General features: G+C 43.2%; 1 protein-coding gene and 1 long non-coding RNA gene across 6 annotated transcripts in view; one reads left to right on the top strand and one right to left on the bottom strand.

Annotated features, from left to right (window-relative positions):
• egfra (epidermal growth factor receptor a (erythroblastic leukemia viral (v-erb-b) oncogene homolog, avian)) overlaps positions 1–6,443 on the bottom strand; it is a 293,967-nt gene extending 287,524 nt beyond the window's left edge. The window contains exon 1 of the mRNA XM_078236313.1: positions 6,214–6,443. Within this exon, the coding sequence (XP_078092439.1) occupies positions 6,214–6,301 (88 nt within the window). The 5' untranslated portion in view covers positions 6,302–6,443. The remainder of the gene's footprint in view (positions 1–6,213) is intronic.
• LOC144508430 (uncharacterized) overlaps positions 1–26,458 on the top strand; it is a 113,376-nt gene that overhangs the window by 79,016 nt on the left and 7,902 nt on the right. For 4 of the 5 annotated variants that reach the window (XR_013500285.1, XR_013500283.1, XR_013500284.1 and 1 more), the window contains exon 2: positions 1,597–1,669. This is a non-coding gene — a long non-coding RNA (uncharacterized LOC144508430). Of the gene's footprint in view, positions 1–165; positions 246–357; positions 448–1,596; positions 1,670–26,458 lie in introns of those variants that run through there. The other variant, XR_013500286.1, reaches the window with a different exon arrangement.

Raw genomic sequence — 26,458 nt, forward strand, 5'->3', positions numbered from 1 at the left:
ATAATTAAGCTACATACACAAACTGGCACGTATTGCTGACATAGCTAAAAGTACCTTAAAGTTGAAAAGACATATGCTAAGCACATAACTTACTTCAAGATCCCAATGATGTCTGAATCGAGTGATCTCTATAAAACTTATTTCTCACTGACCCATTTTGCTAAAGGTTGCCACTGCAGTTAAAGAGCAGTTAACAGTTTGGCCAAGCTTACTTCCCTTCTCAGTCTGGCGATACAGCACTCCAGGTGAATGTACTTACAAATCTTGAAGTTTCTATTTACTGTTAGAAAGTCAACTGTTTCCTGAGAAAAACCAGATAACCCTTAGATCCCCTAATGTAACTGTAGTGTGCTGCAGGTTCTATTACAGTGTGATATGAAAATGTCTTGAATCTACATAGGACACATTACGTGTACAAATGGCACTCAAAAAAACTGAAACCTACATGTGAGTCAATATATTAAATGTTTCAATATATATGCTGAATAGAGAAAACATGCATGATTTTAAACAGAGTTCTGTATCTGAAGCATAGAATCATAGAATCTTACAGTGCAGAAGGAGGCCATTCGGCCCATTGAGTCTGCACCGACCACAATCCCACCCAGGCTCTATCCCCATTACCCCATGTATTTATCCTGGCTAGTCCTCCTGACACTAAAGAGCAATTTAGCATGGCCAATCCACCTAACCAGTGCATCTTTGGACTGTGGGAGGAAACCGCAGCACCCAGAGGAAACCCACACAGACACGGGGAGAATGAGCAGACTCCGCACAGACAGTGACCCGAGGCCAGAATTGAACCCAGGTCCCTGGCACTGTGAGGCAGCAGTGTTAACCACTGTGCCACCGTGCCGCCCGCCTGTAAGCAATTGTAAAGTAAGATCCATTTTCATGGATGATATAACTGGATAGTTCAAACATTAAAATTCAATCCTATCACTGTTTGCTGATTACACCAATCCCTGCAGTGTAGTGCACAATGCAAGTGAATGTAAAAATGCTACAAAAACTATTGAAAAATAAGTCACCTTTGAGATTGAGCGTTTTAAAAACTGGAAAACTATTAAGTTTATGACGAGAGGGGATTTTTAAAAAACTGCTTAATTTAATGGCACTTTATCTGTAAAATTCTTCTAAAGTGACAAAGTTAATTATTGACTGCCAGACATGACCTTTCCTGTGACTAAACTCATCACCCTTCTGACAATGTCACACAAAGCTATATAAAAAATATAAATGTGAAGAGAATTCTGTTATTTCTGGGGGGAAAAACACAACAAACGAAGGAAAATTAGATGGGTGCACATATTGGTGCGCATATTATTTCATTTCACAAATGACATAATGGAATGTGCTGCCTGGGAGGGTGGTGGAGGCGGGATGCCTCACATCCTTTAAAAAGTACCTGAGTGAGTACTTGGCACGCCATAACATTCAAGGCTGTGGGCCAAGTGCTGGCAAGTTAGATTAGGTGGGCAGGTCAGGGCATTTCATGTGTCGGTGCAGGCTTGAAGGATTCTGTGACTCTGTGATTTATTCAGGGGGTAAATTCAATTCAGTGCTGAATTGAACTTATTTTTTCTGGCTTTGTAGAAGTACATAGGGCCTTAACTGCTGAGTTCCCCAGCGTCTGATTTAGGAGGGGGCCCCTTGCAGAAATTCACAGGTAAGGATTTGCAGAGCAATATCCCACAAGTGCAAACTTCCTCTGGGCAATTTCACGGCACTGGAAATCATCTATCAATTTGATTTAAATTGCAAACTTCAGATTGTTCTGACAGGGTTACACCAATAGTTGCCCAATAAAAGTTAAAAGATATTAAAACCTTTTCTAACTTTTGGGTAACCATTGTAAAGACCTGGATCGACCCCTCCACAGGGCTTCCCCCATTCCTCCAACCCCAGAGAACTCCTCCCATATGCTGCACAGCAGTCCCCAAACCCTGACCTCTTATGGAATTCCGTCCACCCACACAGAACTCCCCACACCTGACCGCTGGCCTGACCCACCACCGCCCCTGCAGGCCCAACTCAACATTACATCCCCTCAAATCAACCCGACCACCCCCATACCTGACCTGAGCCCTCCATACCCGACTCCCGCCCCTCCATATCTAACTCCCGCCCCCCACCCCCCCCCAACTCCTGATAGACCCGGCCTCCAAAATCCCAAATCCCCCTCAATCCCGGTCCCCCCGACCTCCAATTCCTACCCTTGACATCTGAGGCCCACCGTCGACCTCCAATCCCTCATCTGACATCTGATTCCTCAACTATGGGTGGCACGGTGGCACAGTGATTAGCACTGCTGCCTCACAACGCCAGGGACCTGGGTTTAATTCCAGTCGTGGGTGACTGTGTGGAGTCTGCACGTTCTTCCCGTCTCTGTGTGGGTTCCTTTGGGTGCTCCAGTTTCCTCCCACAGTCCAAAGATGTGCGGGTTATGTTAATTGGCCATGCTAAATTGCCCCTTAGTGTCCAAAGATGTGTAGGTTAGGGGGATTAGTCATGGTAACTGTGTGGGGTTATGGGAATAGAGCCTGTGTGAGATCAAACAAAGGTGGGTCAGTGTATATTCGATGGGCCAAATGACCTCCTTCTGCACTGTGGGGATTCCATAACCCCCCCAAATTTTATCCACTTACCTCCTCCCTGGCCCATCACTTTCAATGGGACCTTGAACTTATCTGGTTAACAGCAACTAGTGCTGTAAAAAAGGGGAGAGTTCTCCTTCACTTCGATGGAGTTGGGCTTCGAGCACCGCAGCGCTGTTTGGACCTTGCCCGGCCTTGGTTGGATGGTAGGACAAGACAGGCACAGAAGAAAATCCACTATGGTAAATGAGCTTGGAGAGGCAATTTGATGCTGATTACCATGCTGAGGGAGTTACGGCCCCTTTATTGCAGCTTTATTGCAGACCGTGTGCTGACCAAATATTGATATTAATTAATAACATATCTTGACGCTAAATTGGAGAGGCACTAGTCTTTTTTCTCTGAGCTAGGTTCACTTCAGAGCAGGCTGATGTGACAAAAGACTTTTGTTGGCAGTAATGTTCCCACTTTCAATGAGTTTGGACAGTTTTACAAACCAATGGGGCTGTACAAAATTGGTATGATTCAGCATTTAAGATGTGAAACTCACAATTTTAGTTAGAGAGGCACAGGGACAAATTGGCACAGTGGTAAAATAAGCCATCCTCTTGTGAGCTCAACAATGGGATAGATCATGTTTGTGATTTCACCCTATATGATCATAGAATCCTACAGTGCAGGAGGAGGCCATTCGGCCCATCGAGTCTGCACCGACCACAATCCCACCCAGGCCCTACCCCCATGCATTTACCCTAGCTAGACCCCCTGACACTACAGGGCAATTTAGCATGGCCAATTCACCTAACCAGCACATCTTTGGGCTGTGGGAGGAAACCGGTGCACCTGGAGGAAACCTACGCAGACATAGGGAGAATGTGCAGACTCCATACAGACAGTGACCCAAGCTGGGAATCGAACCCGGGTCCCTGGCGCTGTGAGGCAGCAGTGCCAACTAACCACTGCGCCAACGTGCCGCCCCGTGATGCTCTGAAAAGATCTAAGCAAAAGAACAAGTGATGACTGTGGCAAAGAGAACATGTGAACATGAGCGGTGGGTCATTCAACTCCTCAAGCCTGCTCTGCCATTCAACAAAATAACTGTTGACCTGCATCTTAACACCTTCATTTTGGCACCTCTTATATTCCTGCTTCACAAAAATCCATTAATTTCAGTTTTGAAATTTTCAATTGATGGAGCCTCAACATCTTTTTTCAGGCACTAGGATAAAGTTCCAGATTTTAACCATCATTTGTGTGAAGAAGTGCTTCCTGACATCATCCCTGAACAGCTTGCATCTAATAAAAATTTAATGGCCCTTTGTCCTTTTGCCTCCCCCACCAGAGGAAAGATTCTCTTCATCAACTCTATCAGATCCTTTAGCCATTGTTAACACCTCAATTCAATTCCCCTCTAATCTTCAATCCTCAAAGCAATATCACTTTACACAACCTGTCCTCATAATTTAACCTCTTTACCCTGGTACAATTCTGAGAAGAGAGAAGGAGATGGATTGGAAATGTATAGAAGTCATAGGTACTTGTTTGAGATTTTTTCACACATTGAATTATCCACAAAGTTTTGATGGATTTTAACACTAACTCCTCCAGTAAAATTATTCTTACTGTAAATGTGGAGAATCACAATGTGTTCCTTCATATCCACTGCAGCCAAAATGTTGTCTTTATACTTTCATATTGAAGTAAATTGCTATGAGATTATTGATATTATTGGGACAGAGTAGTGGATTTCATTATGTACCTAAACTAGCCAAAGTGTTTGATATCAACATTGTGCCATGAATGAAAAGTATTTCAACTTGTTGTAACCATTATTTTCTTCATCCTGATTAACACAGAATAGTAAAACAGCTCACTTGCAAACATCTGATTCACCGTTATGGGGCAACTCACAAAGACACCACCTCATTCTTGCACTCCCTTGGAGTTAACACTTCCTTTACAGATGGAATTAGCAGACAGTTGTGCTATCACACCTGTAAGGAACTACGAGAATAAAAACAGAAAAGGGTGGCATGGTGGCACAGTGATTAGCACTGCTGCCTCACAGTGCCAGCGACCCAGGTTCAATTCGTGGCTCACTGTCTGGAAAATGCATGTTCTCCCTGCGTGATTGTGTGGGTTTCTTTCGGGTGCTCCGGTTTCCTCCCACAGTCCGAATGACGTGCTGGTTAGGTGCATTGGCCATGCTAAATTCTCCCTCAGTGTACTCGAACAAGCGCCGGAGTGTGGCGAATTGTGGATTTTCACAGTAACTTCATTGCAGTGTTAATGTAACCCTACTTGTGACAATAATAAAAAAAAAACGCTGGAAATACTCAGCTGAGAAAGAAACAAAAGTTAACATTTCATCAACCTACACAGTTGTTACCTGACCTGCTGAGCATTTTCTCTGTTGGTTTTAGATTTCCAGCACCCACACTATTTTGCCTTATTATAAAGAACTCCTTCTTCCAACCCATTTAAAATAGAAATTCAAACTTTGAAACTAACTGGAAGGACAGGTATCCCACAGAGAATGTCACTCAGCAGTCAGATATGCTGACAGGTCTTGAAACTAAACCTCAGTACAACATGATAAATTATTTGCATCTGAAGCTGGCTTCTCACAACTTCACCACTCTTGGCTTTTATAGTCAACTCCAATTGCAAGGAATATTCATCATCTTGATGAAGTACCAATGGACATTTGGGTTGCGTTTCGCAGAACTCAGCACTAAGGAGCTGTTACTGCAGATACTCGCTACACGCCTAATTCCAGAGGGCATTTGGTACTTCGGCCAACTTGAAAGGTAAATGTACAGACTGCCTCACTGAATGCAGCTTCACTTCTTCCGTAGAGTGTTGAAGGCTGAGACGGAGCAAGATGATACTTTTGTGCAGGATTACAATTGTTGACGGATTGGCAGATAAAGACAAAACAATTCACACATTCTGGTGCAGCTAATCAAAATGGGATCAACTGGATCATTTTCCTTGCAGACTCCTTTACCTACAATAATCTATGGTTAGACCCTGAGCTCCTTTACGTCTCAGTGACATAAGTTTATGTTTTTATTTTGGAGCTGTGCTTTAAGTGACAGTAAATCGTAAATCGAGATAAGAAAACGGGAGGAGGAAATCTCTACCTTCAGCAGCGTGGAAGACTATGTGCTTGTTTAGGGAAAAGCAAACTTTATGACCTCTTGGCTGCATAAACATCCGACAACTCAACTGCTGAGAGTTCCTTACAGGTTAAAGTCCTTCTAAAGAGAAGGAAATGGAGCACTAGAGAGAGAGATTCAGCGTTAACTTACTGACTTAGATTGTCAGAACATTTGGCAGAAGCCACCCCCAGCTCTCCCGATGAGAGGGTTGACAGCCCGGAGGAACTGACTGGAAGTCCCCGGGAACACAGTGAGTTCCCAGACACCGTCTGAGAAAGCAGAGACCGAGCACATTCTTGCACTCGGGAACCTCGCTCCTCCCCTCCTTACAACCCTCTCCTTCAAACCCTTTGCCCTGAAATGTTCTTTCGAGGAGGTGTCTCGGAAGCAGAGGGAGTTGGAAGCTGCAGCAGCCACTGCTTTGAAAAAGTTTCTCTGCCTGTGAACCTTACCTTCCCTGGACAGGCACACGCTGCCCAGACTCCAGAGAATCAGGAGGTGAAGGTAGCCGGGCAGCTGGGCACACAGCGAGCCGCTCATGATTCAAATGCTTCGCTCCAGACGATATCCCCGTGTTGAGTCCAGAGCAGAGTTGGGCTGACTCTGGCTTGTCCAGCCCCAGTGTGTGAGGATCTGCGCCTCCCCTCCCTGTGTCAGCCTGAAGCCAGCACTCACTCAGCCTGACGTCAATTCACTGGGAGGAGAGAGAGATACAGGTGAGGCTGACACTCACTGGGTCCTACACTCCCCACACACTCACCGAACACTCCCTCACATTACTGTTAACACACTCATCTGCGGTGTTCGCTCATCAACAGGACGGGACTTGACAGAGCAGCACACATTAACCCTTCCTGTACTTGAGTAGGGTGAGAAGAGAGAACAACGGAGACTGGACTCACAGCACGTACACATCTGTACAGCAGTACAGAACTCGTTCCCCTCTCCTTTCTATCTGTTCTTCCGCTACGGACACGTCTGAAGGCGAGAGATCATTTTGACAATGTGCATTTCGATTTGCTTTGCTTTGATTTATTATTGTCACATGTATTAGCATACAGTGAAAAGTATTGTTTCTTGCACACTATACAGACACAGCATACCGTTCATAGAGAAGGAAACGAGAGTGTGTAGAATGTAGTGTTACAGTCATAGCCAGGGTGTAGAGAAAGATCAACTTAATGCTAGGTAGGTCCATTCAAAAATCTGATGGCAGCAGGAAAGAAGCTGTTCTTGAGTCCATTGGTATGTGACCTCAGATTTTTGTATCTTGGAAGAAGGTGGAAGAGAGAATATCCGGTGTGTGTGGGGTTGTTTATTTATGCTGGCTGCTTTTCTGAGGGAGCAGAAAATGTAGACAGAGGGTGGAATTTTACCGGCACATCTGCCCGCGTTTCGTACGATCCCACCCAAGGCCAATGGAGAATGCCGTTCTCCGAGCCTTGCCCGCTCCCGGAATCAGGGCGGGCGTGCTGGTAAAATTCCGGCTAGAGTCAATGGATGGGAGGCTGGTTTGAGCGATGGACTGGGCTTTGTTCACAACCCTTTGTCATTTTTTTTGCGGTCTTGGACAGAGCAGGAGCCACAACAAGCTGTGACACAACCAGAAAGAATGCTTTCTATGGTGCATCTGTAAAAGTTGGTGAGAGTCGTGGCAGACATGTCTTAGCCTCCTGAGAAAGTAGCGGCATTGGTGGGCTTTCTTAACTAAAGCATCAGCATGGAGGGAATAGGACAGGTTATTGGTCATCTGGACACCTGGAAACTTGAAACTCTCGACCATTTCCACTTCATCCCCATTGATGTCGACAGGGGCATGTCCTCCATTACGCTTCCTGAAGCTGATGACTATCTCCTTCGTTTTACTGACATTGAGGGCGAGATTATTGTCATCACACCAGTTCACCAGATTCTCGATGTAACTGTGTATACAAGATGTCAAAATGCTCTTAATGTAGCATCTTAGAGCGAGAGAGGCGACATAAGGCAGAGCTGTGTTTGCATAGACCCTAACCCCTTCAAGCAGTACCAGTGACAGTATCTTGTGAGTGAGAAAGTAAGAACTGATCCAGATTTTAGCTATCATATGTGAGTATGTCCACAATTGCACAACTTACCTTTCCCAGCATGCTTAGTGACTTCACCCTTATTCAGAGAAGGGTGTGCTGGACAAGGAAACATACTCCGGTGTGATTTGGACTTACTGACTCCTAAAGTTCAAAACCAATGTAAGCAATCCAAGTATATTGTTTCTCTCAATTGGTAAGAAGAAAATTGAGAGAGGACAAGGTACACAGCACAGATTAAGACTCAAGGTGTACACTTGTTAACTCGGAGTACTGATTAAACATTATCAGATTTCAAATAAGGTGAATATTTTTTCAATTGACAAAAATAATTGTGCATATTTCTGAAGTTAACTATTATGAAGTACAGTAAGAAGTCTCACAACACCAGGTTAAAGTCCAACAGATTTATTTGGTATCACGAGCTTTCAGAGCACTGCTCCTTCATCAGGTGAGTGACCTGGTAGCCACTCACCTGATGAAGGAGCAGTGCTCCGAAAGCTCGTGATGAAACCTGTTGGACTTTAACCTAGTGTTGTGAGACTTCTTACTGTGTCCACCTTAGTCCAATGCTGGCATCTCTATATAAAGAAGTAAAATTGGAATAGTGTGTTGGGAAATAGAAAATACCCTTTCTCAAACCAAACAAACTGAAAGAAATAGTTTTTGATTTAGGCATAAAATAAACCTTCAGTCTTCAAAAATGTAAATATGAGGCAAAATATTATCTATATATACCTTAGTAAAATCAAATTAATGTTTCAGCTTGTTGTGAAGAGGCAATTTCTGTTATAATATCAGAACATCATAGAGATGCTGATTTTTTGCTTTTTGCATGATTTTTATTCATTCACAGATTGTGGGTGTCACTGGCTCAGCCAGCATTTATTTCCCATCCCAAATTGCCCTTGAGAAGGTGATGTTGAGTTGCCTTCATGAACTGCTGCAGTCCACATGTTGTAGGTACACCCACAGTGATGTTAGGAAGAGAGTTCCAGGATTTTGACCACGTAATATGCCCACAAATGATTATTTCTATTGAAAAGAACTAAGCTACACCAGCCACAGCTGCATGCAGTACTTTTGAATATTTCTACTCAAAGGTGGGATTTTATGGCTTTGCTCGTCCCAAAACCGTAAAACCCGCCCAAGGTGTGGCACGGGGGTGGCATGGTAGCACAGTGCTTAGCACTGCTGCCTCACAGCGCCAAGAACCTGGGTTCAATTCTCGGCTTGGGTCACTGTCTGTGCGGAGTCGGCATGTTCTCCTCATATCTGCGTGGGTTTCCTCCAGGTGCTCCGGTTTCCTCCCACAGTCCGAAAGACATGTTGGTTAGGTGCATTGACCATGCTAAATTCTCCTTCAGTGTACCCGAACTGGTGCTGGAATGTGGCGACTGGGGGATTTTCACAGTAACTTCATTGCAGTGTTAATGTAAGCCCACTTGTGACACTAATAAATAAACTTTAAACTTTAAAAAACTTTAAAAGATCAACGGATCTTTCCATGGACCGTTGACCTCACCCGCTCCGATTCCCATGGCGGCCGGAGCAGTAAAATTCCAGCCATAATGTTTCATTTCCCTGCATTTGTTTTGAACTTTTGGTATGGTGAGAATGAACATCATTTTTAAATAATTGCATTTTGTGGAATATCTGTTTCGGATATAAACTTTCAAATGTCTGATAATTCCACAGCATCATTTGAAGAGAAAAAGCGTAGAACATAAGAAGATCAGACTTGTTTATTCAATTAACCTAGACCAGAAAGTGTGTCTGATGGTTTTTAAATATAGTGGCAATGCTTTGTGGCTGCTTAGCTGGCAGGGAAAATGCAAGTATATTAAATAGAGAAAGAAGGAAAGGATCAGCTTTATTTTTTATACTAATACAGGGAGCATTTAGTATAAACATTATATAATTAAATGCATGAAGCTGTGGAAAATAAGGTATATCATAGAATCATAGAAATCATAGAAACCCTACAGTGCAGAAGGAGGCCATTCGGCCCATCGAGTCTGCACCGACCACAATCCCACCCAGGCCCTACCCCCACACATTTACCCACTAATCCCTCTAACCTACGCATCTCAGGACTCTAAGGGGCAATTTTTAATCTGGCCAATCAACCTAACCCGCACATCTTTGGACTGTGGGAGGAAACCGGAGCACCCGGAGGAAACCCACGCGGACACGAGGAGAATGTGCAAACTCCACACAGACAGTGACCCGAGCCGGGAATCGAACCCGGGACCCTGGAGCTGTGAAGCAGCAGTGCTAACCACTGTGCTACCGTGCCGCCCCATATTATATTAATGCCATTACTGAAGCACAGCTCCTACTGGAAGGTAGAGGTGACAGTGAGCTCAGAATATACAGGTGTCTAGAAAAAAAATCAATATAGAAAGCAGAGAACTGATATTAACATGGTCAATAATATGTATCTTGGAACAGAAGAGTAGACAGCAAAAGCAATTGGGTAGAGATTAGCACTATTAAATTAAGCATCTTCTGCACTGTAGGAATTCTGTCAAGTGCTGCAAACGTGAATGAACATATAATAACAACTTACATATTTATAGTGCCTTTAGTTTAATAAAATGTCCCAAGGTGCTTCACAGAGACATTGTAAAAGAAAATGTGATACTAAAGCACATAAGGAGATACCAAGGTCAAAGAAGTAGTCTTTGAGAAGTGTTTAATGTGGATAAATGTGAAGTTATCCACTTTGGTAGCAAAAACAAGAAGGTAGATTATTATCTGAATGACTACAAATTTAGAGGGAAATGTGCAACAATTCAGCTACACAGGGGGTCCTCATACACCAGTCGCTGAAGATAAGCAGCAGGTGGTAAAGAAGGCAAATAGTATGTTGGCCTTCATAGTGAAAGGATTCGAGTAGAGGAACAGGGGTGTCTTGCTGCAATCATACCAATTAGATCTGAGGTGAGCAGAAATTTCTTCACCCAGAGAGTGATGAGCCTGTGAAATTCTCTCCCACAGAAAGCAATTGAGGCCAAAACATTGTATGTTTTCAAGAAGGAGTTAGATGTAGTTCTCGGGGCAAAGGGGATCAAAGGGTATGGGGGAAGGTGGGATCAGGACATTGAGTTGGATGATCATCCATGATCATAATGAAGGGTGGAGCAGGCCTGAAGGGCCAGATGACTTACTCCTGCTCCTATTTTTTATGTTTCTGTGTCATACAGGAAGAAAGCGAAGTAGAGAGACAGAAGCGTCTAAAGAGGGAATTTCAGGTTTTTCACCATAGCATCCCTACAGTGCAGAAAGAGGCAATCCGGCCTGTCCGAATCAGCATCCCACTAAGGCCCTCCCCTCTGCCTTATACCCACAGCCCCACGCATTTACCCCACACTAATCCACCTCACCTACACATCTTTGGATACTGAGGGGCAATTTAGCATGGCCAATCCACCTAATCTGCACATCTTTTCATTGTGGGAGGAAACCAGAGCACCCGGAGGAAACCAGACAGACCTGGGGAGAACGAGCAAACTCCACACAGTCAGTCACACAAGGCCGAATCAAACCCGGGTTCCTGGCACTGTGAGACTGCAGTGCTCACCACCGTGTTACTATGCCACCCGTAGTTTGGTATCTAGGTAGCTGAGACCTGGCCACCAATGGTTGCAAGGGAATTTAGGGATACTCAAGAGGCCAGAATTAGAGAAACATAGATATTTTGGAGAATTGTAGGTCTGGAAAGGGTTACAGAGGTGAAGAGGGAGCCAGCCATTAAGAGAATTTAAACGAGAAAGGAAATTTTAAAATCAAGGTGCGGCATAATCAGTAAGCACAGGAGTGATAGATAAACGGGATTTGATGTGAGTTAGGACATGGGCAGCAGAGATTTGTACAGCTACAACCTTTTGGAGGGTAGAATGTAAGAGACCATCCCGGAGTGCATTGGAATAGTAACAAAAACATGAACAAGGATTTCAGCAGAAGCGCTGAGGCAGGAATGGTGTCAGGCTATGCTATGGAGGGGCATATGGCGGTCTTAATGATGGTGCAGATACTGCCCCACCGTGGCATGTTTTGCAGCAGGAGAGTCAGCCCACCATTGGCCAGCAGCGGAATATTCTGGTCCCGCCGCTGTCAATGGTCTTGTTGTTTGCACTCTCCCCTGCCGAGGAACCTGTGTCAGGGGATCATCCAGTCCTCCTGGTGGGAAGGGCCATAAATTCCCATCCACAGTATGTAGCTGCAAGCTCACTTCAGGATGAAATATGAAATTGAGGTTGCAATGGAAAGAACAAACAAAGAACAAAGAACAAAGAACAATACAGCACAGGAACAGGCCCTTCGGCCCTCCAAGCCCGCGCCGCTCCCCGGTCCAGGATTGAATCCTGAATCCAGGATCCCCGCCCAATTTTCCAGCCTATCTACATCCTAATATCCTATCCACCGAGCTGTCCCTCACAGCTACGATGCTTTGTTCATCACAACCTATTAACTCACCCCCACCCCCCCATTCCAGACCATGTGATCTCCAGGGAGAGGCGAAAACCCAGAGTGAAAACCCCAGGGCCAATATGGGGAAAAAAAAATCTGGGAAATTCCTCTCCGACCCCCTGAGGCGATCAAAACGAGTCCAGGAGATCACACTGGCCCTGATCAGAAAATGCTTCCCAACCCTATTCATTTCCACTTCTGCTTTACGAACACCATCTGAATTCCCTGCCCCCGAGACAGGTTCCCAACTATCCGCAGTCTCGCTCTGTACTGGCACCAGCAAGATGATCATAGAATGAAGCCTTGAAACGAGAAACAAAGAACAATTAGCCCGCGCCGCTCCCTGGTCCAAACTAGACCACTCTTTTGTATCCCTCCATTCCCACTCCGTTCATATAGCTGTCTAGATAAGTCTTAAACGTTCCCAGTGTGTCCGCCTCCACCACCTTGCTCGGCAACATATTCCAGGCCCCCACGACCCTCTGTGTCAAATATGTCCTTCTGATATCTGTGTTAAACCTCCCCCCCTTCACCTTGAACCTATGACCCCTCGTGAACGTCACCACCGACCCGGGGAAAAGCTTCCCACCGTTCACCCTATCTATGCCTTTCATAATTTTATACACCTCTATTAAGTCTCCCCTCATCCTCCGTCTTTCCAAGGAGAACAACCCCAGTTTCCCCAATCTCTCCTCATAACCAAGCTCCTCCATACCAGGCAACATCCTGGTAAACCTCCTCTGTACTCTCTCCAAAGCCTCCACGTCCTTCTGGTAGTGTGGCGACCAGAACTGGACGCAGTATTCCAAATGCGGCCGAACGAACGTTCTATACATCTGCAACATCAGACCCCAACTTTTATACTCTATGCCCCGTCCTATAAAGGCAAGCATGCCATATGCCTTCTTCACCACCTTCTCCACCTGTGACGTCACCTTCAAAGATCTGTGGACTTGCACACCCAGGTCCCTCTGCGTCTCTACACCCTTTATGGTTCTTCCATTTATCGTGTAGCTCCTCCCTACATTATTCCCACCAAAATGCATCACTTCGCATTTATCAGGAATAGAGTTGGTGGCAAGGAATTAAAGTTAATGGAGGGGACTAAAGAGTTCAAGCTTCCCAATATTATATTGGAGGAAATTTCTGCTCATCCAATATTGGATGTCAGATAAGCAGGGTAGGTGGATTGACCACAGCAAATTGTCCCTTAGTGTTCAAAGATATGTAGATTATGTGGATTCGTCATTGTAAATACGTGGGGCTACGGGGATTGTGGGGGTGAGCCTAGATATGATGCTCTTTTGGAGAGTCGGTGCAGATTTAATGGGCCAATGGCCTCCTTCTACACTGTAGGGATTCTATGAGGTTTATTTGGTAGCAAAAGCCACACAAGCTTTCGGAGCTCTAAGCCCCTTCTTCAGGTGAGTGAGTGATCTTCCCACTCACCTGAAGAAGGGGCTTAGAGCTCCGAAAGCTTGTGTGGCTTTTGCTACCAAATAAACCTGTTGGACTTTAACCTGGTGTTGTTAAACTTCTTACTGTGTTTACCCCAGTCCAACGCCGGCATCTCCACATCGGGATTCTATGAGCCAGTGGAGGGGCTGAGAGAGGTGATGGTAAGGCAAAGTTAAGCAAGTAGACGCTACGACAACGGATGAATGAACACCGTTCGACAATCACCAGGCAAGACTGTTTTCTTCCTGTGAGGGAGCACTTCATAGAAATCATAGAAACCCTACAGTACAGAAAGAAGCCATTCGGCCCATCGAGTCTGCACTGACGACAATCCCACCCAGGCTCTACCCCCACATCTCTACATATTTACCCATTAATCCCTCTAACCTACGCATCTCAGGACACTAAGGGCAATTTTTAGCATGGCCAATCAACCTAACCTGCGCATCTTTGGACTGTGGGAGGAAACCGGAGCACCCGGAGGAAACCCACGCAGACACGAGGAGAATGTGCAAACTCCACACAGACAGTGACCCAAGCCGGGAATCGAACCCAGGTCCCTGGAGCTGTGAAGCATAGGTGCTAACCACTGTGCTACTGTGCCGCCCTTCAGCGGTCATGAGCATTCAGCCTCTGATCTTCGGGTAAGCGTTCTCCAAGGCGGCCTTCATGACACACAACAGCGCAGAGTCGCTGAGCAGAAACTGATCGCCAAGTTCCGCACACACGAGGACGGCCTAAACCGGGATCTTGGGTTTATGTCACACTATCGGTAACCCCCACAGCTTGCCTCCTGGACTTGCAGAATCTCACTGGCTGTCCTGTCTGGAGACAATACACATCTCTTTAACCTGTGCCTAATGCTCCCTCCACTCACATTGTCTGTATCTTTAAGACCTGGTTGGTTGTAGAGATTCGCATTCTAATCAGTATTCTGTAACTTGATTTTGTGTCTCTGTGCCCTGTTTGAGAGCAGATATCCACTCCATCTGACGAAGGAGCAGCGCTCTGAAAGCTAATGGCATTTGCTACCAAATAAACCTGTTGGACTTTAACCTGGTGTTGTTAAAACTCTTACCAGGTCAGATATATCCAGAAAGGAAAGATGAGACAAAAAAGAATGACTATTTCTTAACGTTGAATGCAAAATGATTGCTGCAGCAGATGTTGCATCAAAGTTATAAATTAACAGCCCACAAGGACTGGTTACTAACTCAGAAATCAAACATTCAATCTGGGTTTTAGTCTAGCCCAGCCAAAGCAAATGGAGCAGACAGGGGAAATTAATACTATGTTCCTGATACAGTCATTCTGCTGCTCTTTTTGCAACAACACTTTTTGGCAGGGATGAGTCTTTACCACCACTGCTTGCCCCCAGGCCTTTTGCTGCTCTATCACTCCCAGAAACCTTTCTCTCATCACCTTTGGGGCTATCATTATTCATGTCTTCTGCACGGAGAAATTGTTGGAGAAAAAGAAGCAGCAGTAGTTTCAGCAGCCTCTCACAAGGCACCAGCTCTTCTTGCAGAAGGCCGGACTTAGCACTAAGGATCTATCTGATGAGAAGTGCTTCAGGGGACCTCTGCTGTCTCCTGCAACAGGCTGTGCTGCCTATTGCCTAGCTGAAGGCCATGCTTTTGAAAATGGTTCACGACAGTCCCAAGCATTTTTGCCAATGGCTCCTTCCAGTCTTCTACAAGGAATATGAATATCCAAACATGCATGTGAACATACGAATTAAGAGCAGGAGTAGGTCACTTGACCTTTCGAGCCTGCTCCGCCGTTTAATAAGGTCATGGCTGATCATTTTGTAACCTTAACTCCAGATTCCCCCATGTCCCCAAAAACATTTCACCCCCTTGTTTATCAAGGACCTCTTTACCTCTGCCTTAAAAAATATTCAAAGTTTCTAATTCCACCGCCTTTTGAGGAAGAGAGTCCATAGACTCACAACCCTCTGAGGGGAAAAAAAATCATCTCTGTGCTAAATGGGTGACCCATTATTTTTAAACAATGACTCCTAGTTCTATGTTCTCACACAAGAGGAAACATCCGCTCCACATCAATCCTGTCAAAACCCCTCAGGATTTATATGTTTCAATCATGCCACTTCTTGCTTTTCTAAATACCAGTGGATATAAACCTACCCTGCCTAATATTTCCTCATAAGGCAACCCACCCAATCCAGCTAATAATTTACTAAACCTTCTGTGAACTGTTTCCAATGCATTTATATCTGGAGACAGTGTACACTGTCTCCAGATGTGGTCTCACCAATGCCCTAATTTAACCCCAACCTTAACCTATATAACTGAGCATAACCTCCCTATTTTTGTATTCAGCTCTCCTCACAATAGAACATAGAACATTACAGCGCAGTACAGGCCCTTTGGCCCTCGATGTTGCGCCGACCTGTGAAACCAATCTAAAGCCCATTTAACCTACACTATTCCAATATCATCCATATGTTTATCCAATGACCATTTTAATGCCCTTAATGTTGGCGAGTCCACTACTGTTGCAGGCAGGGCATTCCACGCCCTTACTACTCTCTGAGTAAAGAACCTACCTCTGACATCTGTCCTATATCTATCACTCCTCAATTTAAAGCTATGTCCCCTCGTGCTAGCCATCACCATCCGAGGAAAAAGGCTCTCACTGTCCACCCTATCTAATCCTCTGATCATCTTGTATGCCTCTATTAAGTCACCTCTTAACCTTCTTCTCTCTAGCGAAAACAGCCTCAAGTCCCTCAGCCTTTCCTCATAAGACTTTCCCACCATACCAGGCAACATCCTGGTAAATCTCCTCTGCACCCTTTCCAATGCTTCCACATCCTTCCTATAATGCGGCGACCAGAACTGTACGCAATACTTCAAGTGCGGCCGGACCAGAGTTTTGTACAGCTGCAACATGACCTCATGGCTCCGAAACTCAATCCCTCTACCAATAAAAGCTAACACACCGTATGCCTTCTTAACAACCCTATCAACCTGGATGCCAACTTTCAGGGATCTATGCACATGGACACCAAGATCTCTCTGCTCATCCACACTACCAAGCATCTTACCATTAGGTGATAACATTCTATTAACTTTCCTAATTACCTGCTGTACTTGGGTATTAGCTGTTTGCAATTCATGCACTAGAATACCTAAATCCCTCTGCATCTCAGAGCTCTGCAATCTCTCGCCATTTAGATACTATGCTTTTTTAAATTTTCCCTGCCAAAATGGACAGTCTCGCATTTTTCCACATGATATTCCATTTACCAGGTCTTTTCCCGCTCATTTAACCTATCTATATCCTGTTGTAGCCTCTTTGTGCCCTCTTCACATCTTACTGTCCCATTATCTTTGTGTCATACTCACCCATATCTCCCAGTTTGCATCACACAGCAGTTTAACAGAGGTCATCAATGCTCTTCACCAGGCCAGATCTGTCCATTACCTTGCCCATTAACCATAGATTAGCAATAATAGCCAGCTTCCTTACCATCCAGGCATCATGAACTGCACATCTATTGGCATCAGGGCACCAGAACATCAGTCATTAGTAGAATCGAATGTTAGTTAATGCATGGCTAGTGCCATCAGAGATCATAAAAAAACAATTATGCAAATACAACATACCCAAGCATCTATCATAATGCACTTTTTCTGAGATACTTTAATATCTGAGCTGAGCAGGAACATGACAGGATGGTTGCTAAGCAACAAGGGATACCCCACAGCCCCAAACAACACACACCTAATCAATGCCATGTAACTACCAAGATGATTGTTGAACACACCATTGGAATACTGAAGCAGAGGTTCAGGTGTCTAGATGAGTCTGTAACCTCCCTATTGCATGCCCTGTGAAGAGTCTCCCATATAGCAGTTGTATATTGCACACTACACTACTTCAACCTATGGTGTGGTCTTCCCTGGGCGGACATTCCACAAATTATAATTGTTGTCAATTCATGATTGTATCTCTCCACAAAGACATCCCTCTGGCTGACTGTCTAACTCATCTGGAGTGCCACTATCTGAGCTGGGTGTCTGCGAGGGATTGAGCACTTGACAGGATGTATCCATTTTCTGGAGGAGGAGGATTTGCTGCTGTAAAAAAATCTAGTGGGAAGGGAAAAGTGACATGAAATAGGATGGAAGATAGAGGCTAGATTGAAGCATTTTACAGTGTTTAGAATGCACCTTGAAGCAGGGAAGCTTACTGCATATCTGTTGAAGTGATTAAAAGGTTACAAGTAACATGCTGACGCCCTACTCTGGAATGTGACCAGCCTCACCTTCCCAATGCTTATAGTTCTGCCTGAGCCACTGCTCTCCAGGTGTGCTGCTCTGCTTTGACGATGTCAATGACGCCTAGTACTCCTCCCCCTTCCTTGTTACTTCTCTCATTTGCATTTTGGGTTGTTCCATCTTGCAAAATTAGAGTTAAGAACATTGGACAGGGAAGCAGAGACGTGCAGGGATTATGCATGCAGACTCGAAACAACTCTGTTTCTCTCGCCCCCAGATGCTGCCAGACCTGCTGGGCTTTCCAGCATTTATTTCAAATATCCACAGTATTTTGCTTTTATTCAAATAAAATTTGTTTTATTAACAATATTTGAGTGGAATATTTGCAGTTTATTGATTTTTGTTGAGGTGTGCAGGCCTTGAGCATTTATATATATTCTATATCGTATGCATTGATAATAAATATCAATTATAAACAATATGAGTATGAAACAGCTTATATGAGTCACTTAACAGCTGAAATAGGAACAGAAAATGTGAATGAACTGATTTTGATCACTTTGAAATATAACAGGTAGTTCAAAAAAGGGGATGTAGTTTCTCTAAGATATTCAACTGTTTCAAAATAAGGGGTCACCCAGTTAGGACAGAGGTGAGGAAAACACAGGGACAATTCTCCTATTGTGACCCGTAACTTTTCTAGCGGATCGGGGTGGGAGATGCGCGTCGTCGGCCTTGTTCGGGATTTGCACATGTGCCAGGAACACATGCGCACCTCCCAGAGCCGGAGAACAGTCGCCGATCAGATCGCGCTGGAAACCGGCGGGAAGGCAGGTAAGCCATTTAAATCTGTTTTTAATGTATTTTAAATATGTTTTACATTTCATTATCGGGAACGTGCCGGTCCCGATTAAATCTCCCACCCCCCACGGGTACTCCATTCCGATGGGGTTTATAGTAGCTCCCCACGTTCGGGCAACTAGCGGGAGACCCCGAATCGGGGCAGAGGTAGATGGGCTTTTGATAAGTAAAAGAATAAGAGGCTATTGGGGATGGGCAGGAATGTGAAATTGAGGTTAACATCAGACTCGCCATGATCTTATTGAATGGCGGAGCAGGCTCGAGGAGTAGAATGGCCTACTCTGCTCCTAATTCATATGTTCGTATGTATGTTTGTACATTGGGGATGTGTTGAGAGGTGGAGAGTTTTAGAGAAGCACTTAGTTCAGTTGAGGTAAACTTTATAATCCTTATCGAATGAGAATGAGGGAATGATGTGTGTAAAGGAAAGGGTGTATGATATGAGTTGGGGATAGAGTAGTGGGGGAGGTTGTGGTGGTGTGTAAGTGTTTCATTTGAGAAGGAAATGCTGTTAATCTGTGGATTAAAGAGATTTAAGGAAGAGGCGAGTGATGAGAGAAATGAGTCACAGTGTCCCCTGGTGATAGGAACTTGAAGGATCTGATGGAAGGGAGAGAGCTGATAAGAGTAATGGGGTGATATGAGTGTTGTGAAGTCTCTAAGAGGTGGAGAGGTGAAGAGGTGTCCTCAGCCTTGCTGCTCTTGTGAGGTCATGGAACTTCTTCTAGGGATGATGTGAATGGCATCGACCCTATCTATTACCTCCCATCTGCCCAGTATCCCACCCATCCTGAACACATCGCTAGTTAGAATTTAAGTTTAAATTCCAATTATTGCTGTATAATAGATTTGATATTATGACAAAGGCAAAACAAAAAAGATGTAAAACTTCAGAAAAAAATGGAATAAGGAAGGAACTCTAAATGATCATAAAGAAAAAGTATATTCGAAGAGTTTAGAGAAAAACATTGCAAAATACATTGACCTTGGTAGTTGAATAAAGTCATAAATGATACTGCTGAAGTTCAAATACATTAAAACACATGGAGTAACAAAAAGTAGTGAGAACTGAGAGATGTGTGGGAGTCAGGTCAGGATAACCAACCCAAATACTGGAAAAGTTTGCCAGAGCTCTTCAACACTGAAGCATGTGGACAATCTTCTGCATCCATTCATCTTAGCTCAAGAATTTATTACAAAGGTCGAGGTTTGTAAAGAAAATCCTATGAAGAAACTTTAAGTATTTGATAGAAGCACCTGGTTCAGATGGGACAAACTCTAAAATCCTGAAGGAAGTTGGCAGCTCCTAGTTAACATTTTTTTTTAGGAATTCCAAATATACAAGATCTGTACCTTATGGAGGCAACTAAATGTTTTGATATTCAATAAAGGAGAGAGACATGAAGCTGCAAATGGTGGCCCTGCCAACTGAATGGTGTTTCAGTGCTGACATTGTTTTATAGGATGTCAGTGTTTCTCTAAAATACACAGACACCACAAGAAATGGTTACTATAGACTTAGAGGCAATGCATCACAAATCTACAATGATTTTTTGACTAAGTAACTAAATTACTAAACATGCGGCACGGAGATGCAGTGGTTAGCACTGCTGCCTCACAGCGCCAGGGACCTGGGTTCAATTCTGGCCTCAAGTCACTGTCTGTGTGGAGTTTGCACGTTCCCCCTTGCCTGCGTGGGTTTCCTGCGGGTGCTCCGATTTCCTCCCACAGTGCAAAGATGTGCGGGTTAGGTTGATTGGCAATGCTAAATTGACCCGAGTGTCACGGGATTAGCAGGGTAAATATGTAGGGTTACGGGAATAGGACCTGGGTGGGTTTGTAGTCGGTGCAGACTCGATGGGCCGAATGGCCTTCTTCTATACTGTAGGAATTCTATGATTCTATGATGAGTTGGTTGAAGTATAATTTATTCACATTTTCAAAGGCATTTGATAAAATTATACAAAAGAAATTTTCAGGAGATAACATGAAATGAATAGCAAATTAGCTAGGTGAGTGAAAGTCTGATAGCTGCAGGCAGCAGAGCTAATGATTAATGGAAAAGGTTGTGCCTCGAGGACAATGACTGGTGATATTTTGCAGGGGTTTTGCAAGAATCACCCACCGTTCAAACTTCATAAATATAAATTTATATCTTGTAATACACTTCAATGGCAATCATAGAATCTACAGTACAGTAGGAGGTCTTTCGGCCTATCAAGCCTGCACAACAACAATCCCACCCAGAACATATCCCCATAACCCCACATATTTACCCTCCCACTCCCCTTGACACTAAGGGGCAATGCCAATCAACCTAACCCGCACATCTTTGGACTATAGGAGGAAACCCACGCAGACACAGGAAGAATGTGCAGACTCCACACAGTCACCTGAGGCTGGAATTGAATCCGGATCCCTGGCGCTGTGAGGCTGCAGTGCTAACCACTGTGCCACTGTAAAATTGATAATGATTTCATGGTCATTGTTAGACTCTTAATTCCAGATATTTTATTGAGTTTTAAAATTCCACCATCTGCCATGGTGCGATTCAAACTCGGGTCCCTAGACAAGTGACAATGCCACCTTGCTACCACGTCCCCGATGATACTTACCTATGTGGCTGTTTGCTGAATATAAGGGAGACAAGTACCATTTTGTTGTTTCCAATGAATGTGAAGGCATTATAAAAAAAAGTCACAATACATCTTGAAGCCATTTGACAATATATTGAAAAGATGCGATCCAATTTTGCGTAGATCACTGGTCAAGTCACCTTTACATTATCATGTGTAGTTGTTCATATCATTCAAAAGAAAGTTGATGTACTGGAAAGTTTTAAAGAAAAGACCAACAATAATGATTCTTGAAATGACTTTAGGGATGCATTTATTTTCGTTTCACTGCAAAAATTAAGTAAGGACATGAACCTGGTGACCAAAATGCTGACAGGTATGCATAACATCACTATAATGAAATAATTTAGTTTGGATTTTGAGCTTAAAACTGAAAGATATAAGTATAAAATGAACAAGCCTCAAGGTGCAGTTTGTTGGCTATATGAAATAGATGCCCAAATAAATCTGCGTTGATTAACCACTTTACTCAATTTGCTTTGGGGGAACAGGGAATATTTTTCCATCAGGATTTTAAATGGCTAGGTTACTGATAATAGGGTAGACTCAGCATAATCTTTCTGAAAGGCTGAATAACCTTTGGTTCCATATTTTCTTAAAATGCTGTTTGGAACATTGTACTGAAAATAAACTTGAAGGTTTGGTATATAAAAATAACTCACTCAAGTTCCTGGGCAGCACTGGTGGCACAGTGGTTAGCATTGCTATCTCACAGTGTCAGGGACCTGGGTTCAATTCCTGGCTTGGGTCACTATCTGTGTGGAGTCTGCACCTTCTCCCCAAGTCTGCGTGTGTTTCCTCCGGGCGTTCTGATATTCTCCCACTGCCCGAAAGGTGTGCTGATTAGGTGCTAAATTCTCCCTCAGCGTACCCAAACAGGCGCCGGAGTGGGTAACTAGGGGATTTTCACAGTAACTTCATTGCAGTGTTAATGTTAGCCTACTTGTGACTAATAAATAAACTTTACTTTCCTGTTTCTGGAGGTTGCTTTCTATACATTTCTTCTAAAGTGTACTTTCTAAAATTTTATTTCTGACAGTTGTTAAATATTATAATATGCTGCATAACACTTATAAATATGTAATATAAATTGTTGTAAAATATTTTACAGATAGAGTTACTTTAACTTTAGTTGGCTCTATTGAGCAGGATTGGGATTCTCATTTCTAAGGAAAAGAGGACTAAGAGAAGACCTTGCAGAAGCTTTTCAAATTATGAAGACATCAGTAGGCTGGATGTGGAGGAATTGTTTCAGTTAATGGATGAGTCCAGAACAAAGCATCATAAATATATGATAACCATGAATAGGTAAATATGACAAATTTAGAAGGAAGTCATTTACGCAAAGAGCTTTGGGAAAGTGGAACTCATTGCCATTTGGAAAGGTTGAAGCAGATAGAATTGATGAGTTTAAAGAGAGGCTTGTTGCATACAAGAGATAAAGGTATGGAGAGATAGAGGGATGGGGCAGAACATAAAAAAAACAAGTGGGATTGTATGCCGTCTCTTGAACTGTTCCAGCATTCAGTAAGACCATGGCTGAACTTTTACATCAATTTCACTTTGCTGCCCTATCTCTATCTCGAAGTGGTAATCAGAGTGGAAGAATGATTGCATAGAGTATAGACTAGCATAGACTAGTTGGACTGGATAGCCTTTTTCTAAGCTGTAGATTCTGGCCAGAATTCTCTGGTCTCGCATGCCCTGCAGCCACTGCCAGCAAGAACGGAGAATTTGGCATTCAGCCAAAACTCCATTCACAGCAGCGGGACCGGAGAATCTCAGCCATGGACGAGGTCAAAGAATTCCAGCCTCTACCTGATTTTCTAAGTGATTCTGTGTAATTTGCTGAACAGTAAACTAATGTAAAAACACCATGAAAGTGACATTAAAATATGAAAATGAACAGAAGTGTCAATATTTAACACAATTCTAATATTTGTACAAAAACTCACTATCAAAGCAAAAGTGACTGCAAGCTGATTTATATATATGGAATATGTATAAATATTGACAATGTTTCAGGGCTATTGTGATAATCCATTTTCCAGACAATAACAAAAGTGACAGAGTTTGTTTTGATCCCTGAAGTGTTTGACTTTGAGCATATAACTGAAGGCACCTCCATATACAGAAACTGAAACAGTGTGTTGCTTGTCTTATCCTAAAAGACAGTCAACACTGTGGTTTGATTTATTGTCCTGTAGCGTTAATGCATGCACATAATTCATGTATAACAAGGATAATTAGAGCTCAGGAAAACGAAAAGGCCTACAACAAGATTTTGGAACACAATTTTGACCGATGTATAGAAAGGTTAATTAGGTTCCCTGTTTGTACTTACATGTATAAAGTTATCAGTCTTATCACATAGGATATAGGTAATTTAAGGCAACAATTTTTAATATTAATCTGGTTTTAAGTAAGTTTAGTGTTGACCACACAGAAATCTTGAAGGTCATCAACAAGGCTGAATAGAGATTCTTTTAAACGTTCAAATTATAGCTTCTGTTAGATAGACTTGGACCCAAGGTTCAGTGTCAGCATTCACTGCTCATTATATCATTTGTAGAGAATTGAATAATAATGCAAGAAAACTGTCATCCATCTCTGTGTGTCTAGAAGTAGCACCTGGCTGAATCACAGAAGTCCTTTGAGAAAATAAGTGTAGTAATTGAGTGAAAGATAAGAAGAATGAGACAGAGAGATAACCAATTAGATATCTTATAAGGCATGTTTATCTGCTTCTTTACTGACCAACTTTAATAAGACTGATGGAGATATACAAACAAATTCATTAACCAGCTGCTCTGGTGCAGAGATATTAAAAAGCACAAACTTTGTAGAGTGCTACAACCATTTTGAAAGGATGAGTGACTTTTAAATTTCCATTTGCATCTTTACATTGCTTTTTAATTGTAGATTAAAACTGTAGTACATGTGGCATCTGCATGTGCTGGGCACTATGCCCATGCCCACTATTTTCATTGTACAACAATACTTTTCACTATACTAATGCTTGAGACAATAATAAATCAAATCAAATCAAATCTCAGCTAGAGTCATTGGGATCATTTATACCATCATCTCTTGAACAGAATGCTTGTTCAATGGATTGCCTACCTGTAATAGAACCAAACTGATTTTCATTGAAAATTGAGTACGTTGGGTGGCATGGTGGCACAGTGGTCAGCACTGCTGCCTCACAGCACCAGGGACCCCGGTTTGATTCCTGGCTTGGGTCACTGCCTGTGCGGAGTCTGCACATTCTCCCCATGCCTGCGTGGGTTTCCTCTGGGTTCTCGGGTTTCCTCCCATAGTCCGAAAGATGTGCTGGTTAGGCGCATTGGCCATGCTAAATTCACTCTGATGAAGGGTCATCTAGACTTGAAATGTTGGCTCTATTCTCTCCCCACAGATGCTGTCAGACCTGCTGAGATTTTCCAGCATTTTCTGTTTTGTTTCAGATTGCAGCATCTGCAATATTAAATTCTCCCTCAGTGTACCTGAACAGGCACCAGAGTGTGGCGACTGGGGGATTTTCACAGTAACTTTATTGCAGTGTTAATGTTATCCTACTTGTGACACTAATAAATAAACTTAAATGAACTGCGAGTTTTATAACTGGCCGCGGTCCACACTGCTGGTCTCCTACCCCAGCAGAGAGTGGGAAAATTATCCTCAAATATACTTGAACTCATATAAATAGAGGGAACAATTTAAACCAAGTAGCATTACAATAGATTAATCCTTGTAGAAAGGGTAACATTGTTCAATGTAAGAACACTAACATTTATGAATTAATCTTGTCAGGAAGCACCCTCAATTGCAATGTAAAATCAATTTCTGATCTAAATAGAAGCAATTGGAACATAAACGTTTCAGACACATATTTATCTTAGTCCAAGTTTAATCAATCATTTACATCTGTTTCTCCAGGGCCTACATGTGCAGGCTCATTGTCAACCAAATTCCAAGATGGCACCGGAGTGGGGCGACTTCTTGCAAGCTGTGCCCAGCATACCCTCTAATTCTATCTCTTACTCCTGTTCTATGCTTCTAAAACTTTATTCTAACTCTTTTAAACTCTCTGACAATGATGGACCTACTTCGCATTAAGTTGATCTTTCTCTACACCTTAGCTATGACTGTAACACTACATTCTGCACTCTCTCCTTTCCTTCTCTATGAACTGTATGCTTTGTCTGTATAGTGCCCAAAAAACAATATTTTTCACTGTATACTAATACATGTGACAATAACAAATCAAATCAAATCATGGCTTTACCTTCATGGTCAGGGGAAGTACACACAAATTTCATGCAATTATGTTGCTTCAAATAGGTGTAAATGTACACCTAGAATTTTGAGCACACAGGGATTCATAGTCACTGTATCCTGACAGGAATCAATAGGAAGTATTCAGGCATTCTCATGCTGTGCACTGTCACATCTGTATCCAGTGTGCTTTCATTACAGACTGTATTGTTAGCTTTAGCAATCCTTGCTGTTAAAGTGGAAGAGGAAGAGGAGAAGGAGAACTAGAGACTGAGGCCCAGAGAGAAATGTAGCATGAGAAAAGACATCAGACCATACTTAGTTATTCCCCCCAATATTGCATAGGCTGAGATTGTCATATGAGGAAATGTTGAAGGAGCTGACTGTCCAACAGCTACAATTTATTAAGGAAACCATTGGCCAACTCTGCAACTTGTTCTGCAATGATCTCCAGCCCCCACCCCCTTCTGCCAGTTGTACATCCTGAGCTGTGGGAACTGGGACAGGGCATATTACGTATATGCATGAAGCATAGCTTTCAGAAGGCAGCATGATCAGAAGGCAGGTTATGGGAGAGTTCTTCACCGACTGAGCAAGGTACGAATGTGGGTGAATAACATTTGAATGTATTACAACTTTAGAAAACTTAACAATTATTTACAATTCCACTTCTTA

Source organism: Mustelus asterias, chromosome 2 (genome assembly GCF_964213995.1).
Source record: "Mustelus asterias chromosome 2, sMusAst1.hap1.1, whole genome shotgun sequence".
NCBI classification, from domain to species: domain Eukaryota; kingdom Metazoa; phylum Chordata; class Chondrichthyes; order Carcharhiniformes; family Triakidae; genus Mustelus; species Mustelus asterias.